The following is a 19764-nucleotide window of genomic DNA, read 5'->3' on the forward strand; positions in this document are numbered from 1 at the left end:
ATGGTTTGTAGAGTGACCATATGAGGAGTGCCTTCTTCAAACACGTCCCTAGTTATGGCGTCTCTCTAATAGCCACAATACATTGACATATTGGAAACACATCAAAAACATGGTGCGCCCTTGCTTGGTCCTCTTCTAAGATCTCCTGACGAGTTGACCTCATGGGGTCTCTTTCTGCATCTAGTGTCATGTAAAGATGTGACACTTTATAAAATCATTGGATGTAGTCGTATATCGTACTCCATAGATGAGGAGCTAACACACGATATATAGGGATGTCAATTTGCATTTGTTAATGAGGATCCTATGGGGATTATCTGTGTGGAGCTCCGGAGTCGGGAATTTTTTCCCCATGGGGATGGGGATGGAGGAAAAAGTTCCTCCAATGACACTTCAGGACGGGGATCGCAGAAGTACCCTTACCCTCCACCCCGCGGATTCCCTGACCCCAACCATATTATTTAACTTTTATATATAATATATAATTATATAATTTTGCATATTTTTTCCATAAATAATATATTAAAAAATGAAGAGTTATCAGTGGATCATATTTTTTTGTTTTATTATATAATGTGTTGTTTCACTACTAGGTATCCAACCCTAAAAAAGTGCATCCATTACATAAAGTGTACACAATCTCTCATCTTCTTCTTTTCTAAATTCTCCTTGCCTCCTCCATCTCTGTGGATCTCCGATGGATCTGCGGGGATGGGGATGAGGAATAATATTCCTCGTGACAGAGAACGAGGATGGGGATATAGAAAAAATTAACGGCAGGGCGGGGAGCAGGGAAGCATCATCCGCACATTCTCTGCCTCATTGACATCCCTAACGACATATATCCTCTAGAACCAGATGATCATAGTACTCTACAAATATCTCATTAACATCCATCCGGAGGACACTGGCTGGAACAACAACGGTTGACTCTCTAGGTATACCCTACCTTTACCTGAACTTCCGCATGAATCGCTCAGGTGAATATGGGTACATAAGTCGAAACCAACAAACCAACCATCTAGAGTACAATGATATCACCTCCAAGGATCGTGTCTCACAGTAATGGCCGCACGATGTAAAGAAAATATCATCCAACATGATGCGGTTAAGAACAACTAGAAACGACTCGATCACATGATTCCCTCTGAGTGGGATGATCGAGCACACACATGGAAAAGCCTTTGAGTAGTCTTCCACATATGTCCAACCAGAGAGATGTAGAGATGTGGAAAATACTGGTGGCTTCATGCCTTAAAATGGTTCATATGAAATATTAACAACGATATAGCACCAGTATTATGAAATTAATATCAGTAAGGGTGCAAAAAACTTATCGTAAATAGAAAAAAATCATGTCAATTATCTTGTCTTCCATAAACTACCTTCAACTAGCTTGGACTAGAGGTATACCAAACAAGGAACCCCTTCATTGTACATGTGAATCTTCTCCAAGTCAATGAAGTATTTAAGATAGATAACATCGACATATGTCACACTTTTGTCTACAAAATAGACATGTCTACTAAAACCATGATGTATGACCTCGATGCACATGCTCTGTGATATTCAACCCATGCATCATCACCATCAGCGTTCACAACTACAACCAACTGATTTTCATACATATCCACCAGGAATAAAAATCTAGCATGACATCCTCTCATGTCATTTATATCATGTTGGTATTTTCCCAGGTCATCTCCCAAATAAGTCACCATCATGTCTAGTGCCTCAAGTCTATTAGTTCTGGATTAGTAATAAGTTTCTCGTGCTCGGAAGATGTATGAGCCATGATACATCATCAAGTGTGATGGACATCTCACTGATCTAAAGATGAAATGACAACACCTCTACGTGAAATATCTCCACAAAAGTAGACAATAAACCATGATTAATTTAACCATATCTAGCCATGCACAAATCCTACAACCCGAATAGCTGCAACACATCTTGAAACCATAGTCCATCAGGTTGCGTTAACTTTGCAAACTTCCTTCCATGGTTGATACGTTTTAACGTATCACAGTACTATAAAAAATAAATACACTCATCTTCAGACGGTTCAAATACTGTAACATAGATGTTCAAAAGAGTAATCAAAGACTTATGTTACCTCTCTCTCCCGCATGTGCCTAGCACCATGGTCTGGATATAGAGGAATCAATAAAATGTCTGAGGGGCCTCCTAGAAAACCATTAGGCACGATAACATCTACAGAAGTAATGGCTTCTAGAGTAACAAAAGAAACATGAAACTGAGAACATGTTTTCGGAGATGCATAAACCCGGGAAGACGATGTGTCAGCATCAAATGAAGTTTCTCAAATTGTAGGTCATGAGGGTCTAGATTTATCCCTGCAAACGGAAGCATGTAGGGTCACTTTACCATGTCTCATTTTTTCTTGGTTGACATCCATTTTTCCTATAATCAAACAAGAAAAATCACGTCATAACCAAAGAAGGCATTGTCAAACCGAACCAAAAAACAAAAAACAGGTAAATCTAGATTTTGTTATCCAGACTAAGGGTTTGAATTTCAAAATCCTGACCATAGTTAATCGTTGGTGTAAGCCCTATAGGCCATTAATTTTATATTAAGTTTGGTACTTGTATAGAATTATCTATTAATAATAACAAGGCATTTATTTGTTATGTTTTTTTTCTTCAAAATAATAAAGTCACTATAATAGTTAATATCTTTAATGAAATATTAAGTATGACTTAATCATGAGATCTCATAAAATATAAGAACATTATTCTTAAAGTATCCATAGTCAAGCTTTATTATGAAGTGGGATAAAATTAAAGTATTGATACTTTATGTGGATAGACTGATGATCACATCCCATTGATAATGGATAAAAAAATATTAAATTTTCACATAGGTATGAATATTATGAGTAATATTTATACTTGATTAATCCACCATAAGAATACTACATAGAATATTATGAAAGTTTCATAAGTTATTCTCAAGGTGATAATGGTGTATATCAGGCTTCGATCTAAAACTACTATGGAACCAAGATGTGGAATCGAGTATTTCATTGTCAATCAAATGTTGTTCGTAACAACATAACCGTAAAAATGGTTGATGGGTACTCCACAAATCATGTTGAGGAACATGAGTGACCTAGATGTAATTTTATCATCCTACGTAACATGATATACATCTAAGGTCCAAGTATTCAACTAGATAAGAGTGATATGGTATATGTCTTGTGTTTAATATAGACATGAGGATAAAAGGATAATTATACACATAAACATTATTAAGGAAATATTTTTTCAGATCACATGATATTTTTGTGACTTGGATAACAATGATGTGTTGCTAGATACCACTCACTTTTTATTATATTAAATATATAATTTGATATAATTGTCAACGTAAAGAAAACCTACATGGTCATACACATAATGACAAATCAATGAGAGATAAAATCAATAAATAAAGCTTATTCAAACATGCGGCCTTATGAAGCACTAACATTAATTAGAGACACATGATACATTGTAAGGTATAATGAGCTTAAGTGAATTACAGAACATCATGTTTGTGTGAACTGGATAGAGGCGTTGTTGTTCAATGCTCGTGATCATTCTTCTAATTCTGCAAGAATAATTAATTTCCACAAGAAGTAATCAATCTATCATTGATCATGATCATTTGTAAGGGTCAAATAAGGGAAATTTTATTTTTCGTTGCATTTTATATCATGATTTCCCTTCAATAACCACCAAAGACGAAGCAAAGAAACACGGCATGAACTCTAAACTCCAATGTTCAAAATTTCAAATTAAGGTAGTAAAGGACAAACAAATATGACATGTCTATTTCATTTAACATAATGTATCATACATATAAACTATATAGGTAATATATGCATGTTAAATCAAAAAAGGAAAGGAAATGAGTAACTTACCAAATGTTTGCTATGTTACATCTTAGATTGGTTGTAGTGTAGTGGAGTAGAACTTCAGAATTGTGCTAAGCTTCAATTCAATGGAGTAAAAGTTCTGAGAATGCTTGAAAAATGTTGGAACAAATGTATACTTTGATTTTGTCTAGTTTGCTCTCCTTTTGCTCTGTTTGCCGAAATGAAAAGGAGAAGGAATATGGAAATGGAAGGATACTTAAACAGAAGTGTATGACTCCAATCTCTATAGTAATTTCGTACATTGAAATTTGAAACTTTTTTTAAAATGTGTTTTGCGTGATTTTGAGATTGAGCATAAGTATGGTGTGTTGAGGCGCATCTGTAGGTCAATCTCTGTAACTTACGAAACTAGACTCCAAAGTCCATATTTTTTTAACGCTTGCTTTGGTGTGTTATAGATAGTGTTTGTTGTGTATTGAGTGTGTCCCAATTTCAAAATTTGGGTTCTAGATATATTTTAGAATTTTGTTGACGTATGTGAGTAAGTCATGGGATATATTAAACAATCCCTAATGATGGATGACATGATAGTATAAATTTGATAGTAAGTGGTCCAATGGATTATAAACTAAACTTAGATATCATCTTAGAGTTTTGATTGACCTAACTCAATACTACAAAATCAACTTGAAAAAATTTCCCCCACTCATAAATATATGGTCATGTCAAATATTGTCCAATGTAAAACTATTAACCGAAAAGAATAAGATAAGAGAATAAAATAAAAACATTACTTCATACATCTCATTTATAAGATTCTTTGACATTTTTATGCATGTTAACAAAAATTGGTAGTGAAGTAATTTGTATAATCTATGTCTGACTATTTGTAAATTACTCTTTAAGTTAAAATAAATTCAATGTTGATTTATTATATTTCAAAGAAAATCGGCAGCATCCAATACACGAAAAACTATTCACTTAGGACATTTTGTCAAGGGCTTAAATTTACGAAAAAATATTTTTGTATCTAAGAACATGCTAACATAATTATATGGAGGAAATAACTATTTAATTTGATAAAAAAAATTACAAAGAGCAGTTGAAGACATCGTGGTTGGTGGAGGTCATTTCTTTGGAAACCTTCAATGGAGGGTGATATCTTTAATCATTGGAGTTGGGGGATTGATTTTGTACTCAGAAGTAGAGGATGTCTCATACGCTTTTCTAGTTTTTAGGGTTCAATCATGACTTTTACAAGATCATATATTAAGAGACAGTTGAATATATGATATGCACTCTAATTTTGATGATGTTTTGGAGGTCTTAGGATTTGCGATTTCAGATTTTGACCTTAAAAGTTTTGGCGAGTACTCTTTTGAGTAAAAGTGTTCATGACATAGACGTAAAGTTTAATATAATTGACCACAAGATAGAAAGCAGTTTTTTTGTTATTTGCAAGTTACACATGCTCAGGATTTTGTCCTTGTTATTCCTATTGATGGGTTAGGTCAACACATGTCATCGATAGAGTATCGTAGTATGCTTAGATATTGTCTTACAATTCTTTTACTTCATATTGATGAGGTTTTCCCTATTTGTCGCAAGACATAATTGGATACATTTTGAAAGCATGCAGGTTATGGTAAAGAGCTTTCAGACTTTAAATACTCGCATGACTTTGTTAAGGATGTCCTATTTGATATATTTTTACTTATCGGAATATCTATGAAGAAAAATATGCTTGTAAATTTTTTGACTGATCTACACGATGGGAGATCGACACTTAGGTTAGTAGATGTTCTGGTGTACGCTTGGGTAAGAAGGAAACACACATATGTGAACTTGACCTGAGATTTCTCCACGTGTGAGACTAGAGACTAGAGGTTTTACTATGAGACAAACAACTCTCAAAGTTGTTTCACGTAAAGTGGTCAAATATGATAAAACGTATTTCTGCAATCAACATGCTCTTATAGTATTTGTCTTTGACACTTCTTCTTTTCTTATATGAGAAATTGTGGATCTCTAAAGAGAGTTTTAGGCTCATGCATTATAATATTGTGTCTCTTAGATTAATGAGTATAGTTATTAATTTAAAAATATTTTACTCAAAATAATATTAAGTATAAGTTTCAACATTAATACATTTAATTTTGTATCGATTTTTTTATTGGCAATTTGTACTAGTTACTTAATTTCTTAGGAACACACAATTAAGAGTAAAGTAAGAGTAGTTAAATTTTCAATTGTCAAAAAAAATAGTAATAGTCAAATCCAATCTTTGTTTTTATACTTATACTATATACATATAAATATACACGATCTATACCTGTCATCCAACAGGTGAAATCTTTCGAGGAAATTGATGTAAGCAATAATGTGGTTATTTAATTTTCATTAATTTCTTTATAATTCTCTCTTTAACTATCTTTTGTTGTATCTGTCTTATGTAGATTAAAGACAAAGAAAGATTCATAATGCACGTCATTAGTATATTTTTTGTTTCTCTCATATTCACGTTGACATTGAAAGCTGAAGCAACAAACACAAATTCTTCATATCCATTAACATTCCAATCTTTTCATGTTCCTCAAATTCAACAACGTGATGTCTTCATCAGCTTTCGCGGTCCAGGTATTCGCCACGGTTTTCTTGCCCATTTGGTTGAAGCTTTGTCTCAAAAGAAAATAACTTTCTTCATAGACAATAAGCTTATAAAAGGAGATGAAATAGCAGAATCACTTGTTCAAGCAATAGAAACATCTTCGATTTCTTTGGTTATATTCTCTGAAAACTATGCTTCTTCATCATGGTGTTTGGATGAGCTAGTCAAAATTGTTGAGTGTAGAGAGAAAAAAGGACAGGTTTTATTTCCTGTTTTTTATAAAGTGGACCCCACAATTGTGAGGCATCAAAATGGAACTTATGGAATTCATTTTGATGAACATGAGATGAAATACAATTCGAACAAGGTGCAAAGATGGAGATATGCTTTGAAGAAAGCAGCAGATGTCAATGGGTTTCATTCATCAAATTATTTGTAAGTTTTGTTTTAATTTCCAATATTTCCCTCCTGTTAAATTTATCATATACTCCTTCCATTTTCTTTATCGTATTTATAAAAATTTAATATTTTGTTATTAATTATTATATAAATTTAATTAATATATATTGTCAGTGTAAAAAAAAAATATTAATCCGTTAAATTTTTATGAGTTTGACTTGGTTTTAATCATATATAAAGTATCAATAATTATGCATCATGGTGTAAAGCTTTTATTATATTATTATATTGTCATTTTTTTTGGGTTTAATAGCATAATTCTATTGTCAATATTATGTTTACTTATTTATTATAAAGTAAGATGAACAGATTGAAAGATATAAGAATAATTAAATATTTTAATGTTACTTTTAGTTATTTATTTTAGAGGAAAATAGATAGAAATATATAATATATATAAATAAATTGTTGTAAAAAAATAATAAATTTATTACTTTTTTTGATGTATGTAAAATACTTTAAAAATATATATGTAATGACTAATAAAGGCTTGTGGTTTTCTGTTTTATGCTTTGAATTTTTTTTTAATTATAATTAATTTCTTTTTTAATTTTAGAATTTTCAAAAATAAAAATTTATTTAAAAATATTTCATGTTTCTATCTAATTATGTTTATCATGGTGTTTTGATAAGCTATTAAAAAAATTAAGTTATTTAATGTTTATATTTGAAGTTGTTTCAAAAAAAATTCAAAATTCAAAATCAATTTTAAACACAAATATAAAAATAATTTTAAATATATTTTAATCTAATGAATTCTTATCATTTTATAGAAGAATTAAAATATTAAAAAATTTAAATATGATTTTAATAACAGTGGTTAAAAATAGTTGTCGATAAATGTTTGTTAGATTGATGAACGGTAGTGATCAAAATGTTAATTACAGTAGTGGTCGGTGATAGTTGGTGATGATGGTCATAGTTGAAGTTTCCAGTGGTATGACAAACATTATTGGGTTGTGATTGAATCTAGTTTACAGTAGAATAAGTGGTGATTAGAGTGAAAGTCACGGGAGGATTGGTGGTCAAATTAGTGATCAGAGGTTGATAGAACGGTGATTAACAACGGTGAGAGTGATAGATGAAGTGGTAGTCAATAGTAACCATAGTGGTGATTAATACTAGAGTGGTGACAATTGGTGATTAGTGATAGAAGGGATAATTTTCAGAGATGACAATCTTGTGATCATAATAGTAGTCAATTCAAATTCGTGATTATAGGTGGATAAAATGGAAACAAATATGTTCATAACGGTGGTTGATAATGATGAAAATGGTAGTTGGATTGTGATATGTGGTAGTCAAAATGGTGGTTAATATTGGTTTAGAAGGTGGTTGAAATATTAATTGACGATCACTCGTGGAGACCTTTAAACGTTAAAATAAAAACATAAATTATAAAATCATCATTTTAACTTAACAAACTTTGATTTTAAAAATCGAAAACCAAAATTTTAAAACTATACCGACCAAATAAAATAGGATTGTTTTTAAGTTATAGACAATTTGAACAAAGAAAAAATTATTTTATAATAAAGATTTGAGTTTTTCTTTCTAATTTCTTGTCACTGTAAAAGAAAATATAAGGGTACATAATATATATTATTTTTATATAATATTTAATTAAATTTTTTTAAAATATTATTGTGTGGGACAAAATATTGAGCTATAAAAAATTACACTAAAATAAATAATGTAGCATAGATTAAGATGTTGATTTGGATGTATGATAAAACTAGACGTAATAAAATTAAAAATGACCACGTTAAAAAGAGAATACTAGTAATAGAATTAAAAATGACCATATTAAAAAGAGAATAAGTTGTAATAATCCTTATAAAAGAAAAACAGTAGAAACTCTATAGGAAATCATGTGAATTCTATAGTAAGAAGGCTAATATTTTTTAAAAGACAGAATAATAAGATATATAAAATCAGGAAAAATATCACAAAGTTCAGATACAACAAACTAACACAAGAAGTATCACATATAGAAATCAGCAACGAAAAAGGAAGGAAAGAACACAAAATACGAAAAACGAACAACAAGAAGCAAACTTCAGTACCAAAATCAAGAACTAGGGTTCTCCCCAACTAAGAACCAAGATAGAGCTCAGACCACCAATCCCATCAAGAACAGAGCAAGAGACACCCGCTACAACCACACCACATCACCCCCTCAAGATATGGACCAACCTCTCAAACTACTATTGATAAATACAAATGATTGAATTCTCAAGCCAATCCGAGAGCAGGATTGAGTTCACAGAAGACCTGCACAAAAGCCAATTTCATGCCAAAAAAATACTATTTTCCTCCACTTCCATATTTGTTTGGATATTAGTGAACAACACCAACCAAATGGTCCATACCACATCATGCCAAATCATGACAAACACACCCATAACCTTAGTCATTCCTCCTAATTATCAAAAGAACTCAAAAAGGATGCTAAGGTCCCTAGGGAGGACACCCTAGACTCCAAACCATCTAAAAATTATATACTAGACACAGGAGGTTAAGTTACAGGAAAAAACAAATGGGAAGCGGCCTCGAGCAAGTCCTCATACATAATATAAGAGATACCCTCTAGATTAACAATAATCTTCTGCTTAAAAAGATTCTTTTTAGAAGAGAATCTATGTTGAAGGAGAGGCTAAGAAAATAATTTCACTTTAGGTGGGGCCTAACTATCCTAGATAAGGGGAAGGATAAAGACATCCCTTACACCCTGACTAACTGAGAGAGAGAAAAGATGCAGTTGGAAACTATACGCAGAGGCCGTTGAAAAACGTCCTTTTTGCTATGTCTCCAAACCACCTATCATTTTCCACACTGAGATGAACAGGCAGAAGAACGGAGAACAAATTGGAGACCATGGCCTCCTCATAGTCAAAAAAAAGATCTTCTCCATCTAAGATCCCAAGAAATCCTCCCCTCAACCCACTGACCTAACTCTCCCACATTCCCGTCCTGCACTTGAGATATGGTAAAAAGTCTTTGAAACCTTTGGGACATGGGAACATCTTCAATCTAAAGGTCATGTCAAAAGGAGGTTCGAAGACCAGAGCCTACCTTCCTAATCAAGTCATCCTCAAACTAATTAAAGGGATCAAGTCTCTTAGCTCTAGGGAAGGATACTCATTTCCACCAAGAGGACACTGAGGTCAGACGAGACTCCCTACCACCAGATAAAGAGAGGAGGCAAGAGGGACCATAACGAGCAGACAAGATATCACATCAGAAATCGGAAGCACCCGAGAGAAACCTCCATCTTCATTTAGCTAAAATGGTGAGATTAACAAGCCGGAGATCTGTAACACTCAATCCCCCTTTAGAGGGTAGTCAAACTATTGGAGATAGAGAAAAATCGATTAAAAAAACTATAAGATAAATTATTAAAAGAGTTCTTGAGATTAATGATCTGAATAGAAATATGATTTTTAATTAAACATAATGACTTAGCTTGATTCATTCAGCTGACTTTATCTATCCAAATAGAACCTAAGTGTAAGTTCAGTTCAACTTTCAGTTTTTGTTCTTGAACATCTTTAATGGTGATCTTTGCTTAATGGGATGATGGGTCTTCTTAGGAGGACTTAGTGGTAAGAGGGAGTTATGGTTTTTGTTGTTGTTTTCTTCTTGCCAAAATTGATGTTCTTATTGTGCATTTATGTGTTCTCAAACACCCGATCTCTCACACACTTGAAGTGTAAGACTTGCAAGTCATATCACTCTTTTAGGGCTCTTTGAAGACCATAGTTTTAAATTGTGGTTGTGTTATGCTCTAATATTTATATTGCAAAAATATGTGGTCAAAATTATGATTGCAATATTCAATATATTTTCCTTCTGTTATTCCACAGAAATGATGCAGAGCTTATTAAAGAAATAGTTAAAAATGTGTTGAAGAGGTTGGATCAAGTGCGTCAATTCAGCTCAAAACAACTGGTTGGAATTGGAAAACAAATTTCACAAGTGGAATCATTGTTACAACTAGATTCACAAGATGTTCGTGTTATTGGAATATGGGGGATGAATGGTATAGGCAAAACAACTATAGCACAGGTGATATATGACATGCTATATTCTGACTATGAAGGTTCTTACTTCAAAGCTGAGGTAAGAAAAGAATGGAAAACACATGGACATGTGTATTTAAAGAAAGATCTTTTTTCTACTTTACTTGGGGAACAAGATTTGAAAATTGATACACAACATGGATTGCCCTATTTCGTCGAGAGGAGGCTTCGTCGTATGAAGGTTCTCGTTGTTCTCGACGATGTCAATGATCCACAGCAACTAGAAACTTTGATCGGAAACCTTGATTGGTTTGGTAAAGGTAGTAGAATCATCGTAACAACCGGTGACAAGCAAGTACTTGCCAAGATGGTTGCTGCTAATGATATATATGAGGTTAAGGCATTAAACTCTGATGACTCTCTTAGCCTTTTCAATTTGCATGCTTTTGAACAAAACCAAACATATGAAATGGAGTACTATGATTTGTCCAAGAAGATTGTCAAGTATGCCAATGGAATTCCACTTGTTCTTACAATTTTGGGTCAACATCTTCATGGACAAGATAAAAGCATATGGAAAAGCAAATTGAAGAAGCTTAAAAAAGCTCCGGTTAAAAAAGTTCATGATATCATTAAAATGAGTTACAATGATCTAGATCGTCACGAGCAGAGGATACTTTTAGACATTGGTTGTTTTCTAGACGGATTGCATCTCAAAGTTGACGACATAAATCTGTTGTTAAATGATCGTAGTGATTCAATGGGTTTTGAGTTAGAAAGACTGAAAAATAAAGCTCTTATAACTATTTCTCCAGATGATGTTGTATCCATGCACAACATTATACAAGAAACAGCTTGGGAAATTGTTCGCGAAGAATCCGATAATGATCCTGGACATCAAAGTCACTTAATTGATCCTTCTGACATTTATGAAGTACTTGAAAATAACAAGGTATCTTAATACCACATCCATTGCAGGAATCTTAAAACTTTTCTATAGCAATAGTATTAAAACATTAGAGATAGTTATGATATAAACTTTTTGTAGGCAATGTTACTTACAATGATGTTTGAGAATCTTCAACTGCTCTTTTGCTGCAGGGGAGTAAGGCTATTAGAAGCATAGCTACCGACTTGTCGATAACAAAGGATCTGAAGTTAAATCCCGATGTGTTTTCTATGATGAACAAACTACAATATCTGGATATTTATAGTAAAGGATACTATTACGCGTTTCTCCAATTTCCGCGGAACTTGTATCTTCCTCAAGGGCTTGAGTCTTTGCCAAATGAACTCAAATACCTTCGCTGGGCATATTACCCTTTGGAGTCCTTACCGTCGAAGTTTACTGCGGAGAATCTTGTTGTGTTAAACTTGCAGTGCAGCCAAGTGAAAAAACTTTGGCATGAAGAGAAGGTAATAAATAATGCATGTGTAAATTTGATTGAATCGATGCGTTATGTTAACCTCTTTCAATTCGATATCTATTTGTAACTACTGCAGGATGCTGTGAATTTAAAGGAACTAGTACTGAGTTTATCTTCAAACCTGGTGGAGCTTCCAGACTTGTCGAGGGCTAAAAATCTTGCAACGATCGATCTTCGCGCGTGTGTACGGCTGACTAGTATACATCCATCTGTGTTTTCTCTCAACAAGCTTGAGAAATTGGATCTAGGTGGATGTTTTTCCCTCACAAGCCTCAAAAGCAACATCCATTTAAGTTCCCTCCGTTATCTATCCCTTGCCGGTTGCATTGCACTAGAGGAGTTCTCAGTAACTTCAAAGGAAATGGTGTATTTAAATTTAGAATTCACAGGTATCAGAAAACTACCATCATCAATTGGAGTCCAAAAGAAGCTTGAAAAGTTGCTTCTTTCACACAGTTACATCGAGAACTTGCCTAAAAGCATCAGGCATCTTTCTATGCTGCGACGTCTAGAATTACGAAATTGTTGGAACCTTCGAAGTCTACCGAGGCTTCCGTTATCACTGATAACTCTAGATGCCAGTGGTTGTGTATCATTGGAGAATGTAACTTTCCCTTCAACTTCTCTTCAAATGTTAAAGGAAAACAAGACAAGGGTTGCCTTCTGGAATTGCCTGAAACTGGATCAACATTCTCTGAAAGAAATAGAATTGAATGCACAGATTAACATGATGAAACTTGCACACAAGCAAATATCTACATCTAGTAATGATCATGATTATGATGCTCAAGGCACATATGTGTATCCAGGAAGCAGTGTTCCAAAATGGCTGATGTATAGGACAAAAAGTGATTCCATGACTATTAATCTCTCTTTTGTGAATCATTCCTCTGATCAACTGGCCTTTATTTTTTGCTTCATTGTTCCACAAATTGAATCACAGGGTTTCATTTTGAGATTTAATATTAGTGTTGATGGTGAAGATGAAAATATTCAAGTATACTTGGATAGACCTAGTCTTGGAATTAAATCAGATCATGTGTATCTAATGTGTGACCAAGGTTTGTCTCGCTATCTAAATAGTCGGGTGAAGCATCGGTCAAAGTTCAGAATTAAGGTTACAGTGGAATCACGAACACCGATATCAGGGTACATGCCAGTAATGTTGTTGAGAGGTGTAGGGGTCAGCCCAATAAACAGCTCACAGTATCACAACTTCATTCAACACATGGAAATTATTGCTGAAGGTCCAACTTATTTACCAGGTAGGGTAATTTATGTACTTTTCACAATTTACATAGGGTTGCTTATAAAGATAATTTTTCAATGGTTCTAGTGTGTTACTAAATTGTGTGTTGTAATATTACTATGCTTTTATAGTCAAGTAATAGTTGTTAGTATGTTATTTTGGTAGCTAAAGTTTGAACCTTGAATTTTCTTCACAAATTCATCTGTGTCCTATTTCAACCACCTGAGCTATGTCTTAGGGGTAATGCCATAATATAATTTGGTTATAATCTTTTGAAGGCTTTTTGAGACTCAGATAGTGATATTTCTCAATATAAGAAACTGATTTTGTTCTTACAGAGAAAAAATTGATAGAAATTAGTACCAAACAATAAAATTTAATAGTAACTACAATGAAACAAAAAATTGATGAATATTACTTCAAACAAGTACCAGAAACAATTCATCAAGAGAAAGAAAATGACCTAATAATTGAGCTTATAAAATGACCAGAAGCAATTTCTCAAATGCTTTCAAATATCACCGGTAAAATCACAATATGCACATTATTATTCCATATAAAGAGTGTTCGCTTTGCAGCGTGCATATCAGGTTTGTTGAATCAAAGTCTTATGATGCAATATTTGAACCATGAAAAATTATAACAGAAGATGAATTTCATATGCAACTTATCTGATCATGATTCTCATTTGTCAACCTAGTGCACCAAATAAAAGACTTGAGAATTAAAATCTAGCATAGGCAAATCATAATTCACTCAGATTTTTTTAACAAAAGCTTAGTAGCTAAAACTTTGATTTTTCTGCATTTTAGTTTACAGGTCTGGAAAAATGTTGAAACTTGAAGACCTTCTTATTCATTGAAGCAAAGATAGCACCTTTGATGGATATGTACAAAGGAAGACGATAGTATTATGAGGATGCAAGGAAATACATTACTAATATCTAGTCAAAGTAAAATACATTACTAAGCTCTAATCAAAGCACAAGAAATGCTAAGGAAAGAGCAATCAAAATTGCAGAGTTTGGACCCAAGCAACAAAATTAGGACAACAAAAGAAACCTTATGCATAACAATAAAACAAGAAATACTCAAGATCAACTAACTACTGACTTGATTCACTAAAGCTACATAACAATAAAACAAAGCTTCACTTGCTGCACTGCACCTGCTCATAAACATTGCCCAACGTGAGTGTAGCACAGCACCAACTCCTTTTTTTATTTCATGAGCATTCTTTGTCTATTAGCAACAGCAATTGAAGATCCATTTTTTTGTCCATTATTAGTCTGACTACCGACTTTGTTGCTTGCTGATACAAGGACCTTGTGCTATCCAACTCAATATCTTACTCCTACGATAACCCGCTACTTTCCAATAGTAATCTGCCAGCTTACGAAGTCACACTCCTTGATGTCACCATGTTTCAAGCCCTTTCTTCTCCACCGAACTGTAACGAAAATGTTCATTGAATGTAGGTTGAGATAGAACTGTCCTTACTTAAAAGAACTCATCGCGGAAAATCGCAGCATATAATATATCTGCATTCTCAATCATCTCATTCAAATTAAGGCGCCCATATTTGCCAACTTGTGCCTGTCATAATAACAGTATAAAAAGGTTACTCTTGAAATTAAAGCATGAAGTTATCCGGGAATCTAGTGAGTTAATACCATCTACAATACAAAAACTAGCTTGCTGATTCAAAATATGAAATGCAATGGGATAACAAAAATCATTCACATGTTCCGATGACTTTAGAAGAAATAAAAGACCTCTCTGTCAACAATAAGAGTGCAATTACTATAATGTTAAATTCAATACCTGTGAAACAAAGTATTCCGCCTGTTTCCTTGCATAATAACGCCAAGATGGATGGACTTTCCCAATTATAGGTAGTAGTTCAATAGCTGACAAATACCTGCACAAATTGAAATGGAAGTTGAAAACACCAAGACAAATGGATACTACTATATTATAAGGAAATTATCATGCTGAATTTATGAGTAGAATAATTATGGGAAAAGAAAAAGGTAAATAAATACCTATCACCATCTTTGTCTAGCTGAGAAAACATAAATTCAGAATAAGCTTTCTTCGAATCATCAGAATGATATGAATAACCGTAACTTTCTTCATCATAGGATCTTATGGAAAGAAAGAGCCCATTGACAAATTCTATATAACTGACCTTCCCATCTCTGTCGGTATCACGTTCCCTATAAAGAAATATAAGCATATATCAAGCAAGAGTACACCCAAGCAGTATTCAAATAAGTTAATTGTCTATAAACTGAAGATTTTCCATTCCTTTCAAAAAAATAAGATTAACCAAAACGAATACTATTGAAATTCCCGGCACCAGTCTATTATGGATGACATATTTACTTTGATCCTCTCATATAGATTATGATGTATGTAAATTACAAGCAAGATTGCAGTTACCAGACTTCCTCCCTGCACAGCCATTGTTGAAGCTTTGGGTTGTTGCTGTCCGCCGGATGAAGAAAACTACAATATATTTTAAAAAATTAGGTCAAACAAAAAGGACTACCATTGATTCACCACAGCAGCTAGATGTAGATACAGATAGGAAGAAGCTCACTCATGGAATTCAGCTAAATTTAGACGACCATCTCCATCTGTATCAGATGCATTAAAATGCTGTTCTTCCAACAGTCTCTTATCATAACCAAAAGAATCACCATCTGCTGAATGAACAAACATAAATAGCAAACAAAAGAACCTCTAAGATTCCAAAAATTATGAAATTTCTCAAAAATTTGTTAAGAATCCCTCCACTCTAACGGCAAGAAATATAAAACTCGAAACTCATACTCAACCAAAAAATTTATGGAACTCATACTCAACTTACATTCAATCAAAAAAGTTTATTTCCAAATATAAATAGCAAAAGAAAAAATTCTAAGATTCCAAAAATGATGAATCTCTCGATCCTAACGGCAAGAAACTCAAAACTCAGATTCAATTTCAAAAAAAATAAAAAAAATAAAAAGAAAGAATCCCAACAAATTTAGAATATGTTGACACTATAATCCTTGGACGCCGATCCATCAAGAGAATTCTAAAAACATTCTAATTTAGGAAAGAAAATCGTATGATTTCTGAAACCCACCTTAAATCTCCATATGAGTGATGGCTGGTACGAAGTTTAGCGAAAGGCTGGGATGAAGCAGATGGTGGTGCGATGTGAAAAGCAGCGATAGAGAGTTGGATTACGGTGGAGACGCTGAGGTTTAAGACGTTTCCGATGAGTGGCGTGTTTGGTTTATTTGTGGCAAATTGATTAAACAGTGAGAAACTAGGAAGCAAGAAGTCGAACTCAATTTAGATTGAACCAAAAAGATGATTTCCAAAAGTAAAGAAGAAATGTAAAATAAAGAATGAAAGTAGAAAGAGAACCTGTGTATTGTGAAGTGGGAAGACGGTGCTCGAATTCGGCGAAGGAGACAAAACCGTCGTGATTCTTATCGTAAAAGATCATGTCCCTCTTGCTGCGATGCAATTGCTTAGTTTGGTGATGTTGAAGCTTCCACTGAGTAAGTTCGTGGACGGAGATGTAGTTATCAGTGGGGTCCACGTCGATTTCTGGGAAGACGCAGACGATTTTGTTGGTGTGATTGAAGTCATCCTCCTCCCAGCCGGAATGGAGGTGGAGGCAGTGGTGGTTGTTCTGGGAGGAATTGGAGAGGAGAAAGAGCAAAGCAATTGCTCCGACGGTGAGAAAGAGTATGAATTTTATGGCCATTGAATTGGATAGAGAGTGAGAGAGAAAGTTGAATTGGTGAGAGTGAGAGAGAAAGAGAGGGTATTTATAGAATATCTAGAGTAGACAGACACACGTGTGTTGTTTTGGAGTTACTATTTTCAGGTAATGCTCAGAAATTGGATTGACATTGACACTACAAGCATCTTTTCTTTTCCCAGTTTGCAACGGCGTATACCTTTTGGACTTTTTAGTTCCAACGATGATGTTCTCCCTTTGTCATCTTTATTTGTCTTTTCTAAATATTTTAATGTGTTCCATAACCATAAACTACGGACTCCTTTTCGAGTACTCTTTGTGCTTGGTTCTAGTTTCTCAATTTATTCATTTTGCCTTTAACAAAAAAAAAACATATCTGCTCTTCAAAATGCCACGGCATTATTTACTTTATTTTACTGGCTGATCTTAATAACCGAACTGAACTTTTGTAGATTGAGTTCTATAATAAACTTTACAAAGAACAAACCCACATAGATATGACTTATTGCGTCATTCTCATGAAAGACATTGTTTTCAAGAAGAGAAAGGGATGAAAATAACAAACTGGAAGAAGGAAGAATCCAAGATCCTTTAATGTAGGGCCAAACATTTGTAAATAATGAACTCCTCTTAAAGGCAAATCATGAATATATTGTATAGAAATAATTTTGATTTAGATTTAGATATTATTATTACATGAAAAATAAAAATTATGTCAACTTAAATCATATATCTAAGATCTAATTTTGATTTCTATATCGCATCAAACCATATTATAATAAATTGATTCCAGAAACAAATCTCATTTAACTTAGAACTTCCATGAAATCAGATTTCATTTATCTCCATCTTATTATATGATCATGTGTTAACTATATTGTCACGTATTAAACAGAACGATGAATATAATATTTGTTTTATAAAAAAGGATTGACAACATTCTTTCTACGTGTTTGGTGTCGTCATGCACATATGTTAAAAATGAAATGTCTAGTGAGGAATTGGAAATGATTGTTGACTTTAAATTTACAATAAATAAGTACAAGTAAGAGTAGTGTGTTTAAAGATAAATTTGAAAAAGTTCATTAACGTCACACATTAGAGGGACATCACACTTTAATAGTGCTCATATATGGAAGGTTGGTCATTTGGGACCTATCCAAAGGGATAAGCAATTTTGTGAAAGGGTGAGGACAGACCACCATGAACCATCACATGCACGTTTGGCCGACTTAGTTCAGTTCGAGTCAAGTTTACGCTTACATTACATTGTGTTACCCAAAATGGTGAAAAACATTTAATATTAGTTAATTTGTGTGCTAATATTAATTAATATTAATTAATTGATTGGTGTGATGTCACTAACGATAACCGTAATTTGATCGAATTTGCCTTGCCTTCCACAATAAACCTAATTGTTGATCGGATTTTTCCTTGTCTTCCACGTTTCCTTGCTAGCAAAGTTCCATAACGTCTAATTTTGGATAGATTCGTTCCATTCCCCTCACATTTTCTCCCATTCAGATTAGATTTTCACCTATAAATATAGGTCTTTCAATCTCATTTTCTTCACTCCAGTTTTCCCCGTTCTGAAGTTTTTCTCCTCTCTATCATCTACGTTTCATCTCAAATTTTCTTTTCTGTTTTTTATTTTCGAGTGGCTTCTTCGTGCCATCTATGACTGATATAAAAATTAGATACTAAGAGTGATATTTATACCATATTCGACTGGTCATAGTACCATCAGAGGGTGTAATTTTAGACTGATTATCTATCGTACAAGTATTAGTCGTATAATATAGAATTGAATTGTTTTATTCTAGAGGCGTCGTGTTTGAGCGACTGTTTTGCACAATTTTAAACAATATCGTAAAATGTCTTAAACATAGCAACATATGACCTATTTGAATAAACAACTTATATGAAATTTATAGCAGAAGTGCTTATCAAAATAAGTCCTTATGAATAACTTCACATAAACTATTTTTATAACAAAATATAAAATAAATTTAAATTATTTTTATAAATGTTATAAATTATTTTCATTGACTATCTTAAAGAATTTATAAAAATAAACTTAAAACTTTTTTACAAGAATATTATAAGTTGTTTTGATTAAGTTTATCAAACAATATAACAAAATTTATAGATATGATTAAACTCAAATAAATCCAACGAAACATATTCTTAACCCCTTAACTCATCCCAATAATTTTTCCAATAACAATTTTCTCAAAACCATAACTCAATGCATTTAACCCGTAATAAAATTATAAATCTTCATATGGGATGACATACCTAGCTAAAGTTGAAAATCTGTCGGAGGAGGTGGTCTCATCATCATTATTAAT

At 33.1% G+C, this 19764-nt stretch overlaps 2 protein-coding genes across 3 annotated transcripts; one reads left to right on the top strand and one right to left on the bottom strand.

Annotated features, from left to right (window-relative positions):
* The first annotated feature begins 6349 nt into the window (after window positions 1-6349).
* On the top strand, window positions 6350-13964 carry LOC127076296 (disease resistance protein RPV1). Its single transcript, XM_051017908.1, has 4 exons — window positions 6350-6926; window positions 10817-11924; window positions 12074-12388; window positions 12476-13964. Exons 1-4 carry the CDS (start codon window positions 6364-6366, stop codon window positions 13733-13735), a joined length of 3246 nt encoding a protein of 1081 aa, XP_050873865.1. The 5' UTR covers window positions 6350-6363; the 3' UTR covers window positions 13736-13964.
* Window positions 13965-14536: 572 nt separating this feature from the next.
* LOC127076297 (uncharacterized) lies at window positions 14537-17617 on the bottom strand. 2 transcript variants are annotated; one of them, XM_051017909.1, is made up of 6 exons: window positions 17071-17617; window positions 16253-16358; window positions 16093-16158; window positions 15693-15866; window positions 15472-15568; window positions 14537-15243 (listed from the first exon to the last, which is right to left on the bottom strand). In XM_051017909.1, the coding sequence occupies exons 1-6, from the start codon at window positions 17414-17416 to the stop codon at window positions 15148-15150; spliced, it is 885 nt and encodes a 294-aa protein (XP_050873866.1). In that variant the 5' UTR covers window positions 17417-17617; the 3' UTR covers window positions 14537-15147. The 2 variants fall into 2 exon arrangements, with proteins under 2 accessions (XP_050873866.1, XP_050873867.1); XM_051017910.1 differs by having other exon boundaries at window positions 16253-16355; window positions 17071-17614.
* Window positions 17618-19764: the final 2147 nt, after the last annotated feature.

The sequence above is a fragment of the Lathyrus oleraceus genome, chromosome 4 (genome assembly GCF_024323335.1).
Source record: "Lathyrus oleraceus cultivar Zhongwan6 chromosome 4, CAAS_Psat_ZW6_1.0, whole genome shotgun sequence".
In the NCBI taxonomy this organism is placed as follows: domain Eukaryota; kingdom Viridiplantae; phylum Streptophyta; class Magnoliopsida; order Fabales; family Fabaceae; genus Lathyrus; species Lathyrus oleraceus.

Coding starts and splice junctions, on each gene's coding strand:
- LOC127076297 (XM_051017909.1), bottom strand. CDS start 17,416: ATGGCCATAAAATTCATACTCTTTCTCACCGTCGGAGCAATTGCTTTG. Junction 15,867..16,092: donor CTGTGCAGGGAGGAAGTCTG/GTAACTGCAATC, acceptor ATTTCTTTATAG/GGAACGTGATACCGACAGAG. Junction 15,569..15,692: donor CTAGACAAAGATGGTGATAG/GTATTTATTTAC, acceptor CAATTTGTGCAG/GTATTTGTCAGCTATTGAAC.
- LOC127076296 (XM_051017908.1), top strand. CDS start 6,364: ATGCACGTCATTAGTATATTTTTTGTTTCTCTCATATTCACGTTGACA. Junction 6,927..10,816: donor TTTCATTCATCAAATTATTT/GTAAGTTTTGTT, acceptor GTTATTCCACAG/AAATGATGCAGAGCTTATTA. Junction 11,925..12,073: donor AAGTACTTGAAAATAACAAG/GTATCTTAATAC, acceptor CTTTTGCTGCAG/GGGAGTAAGGCTATTAGAAG.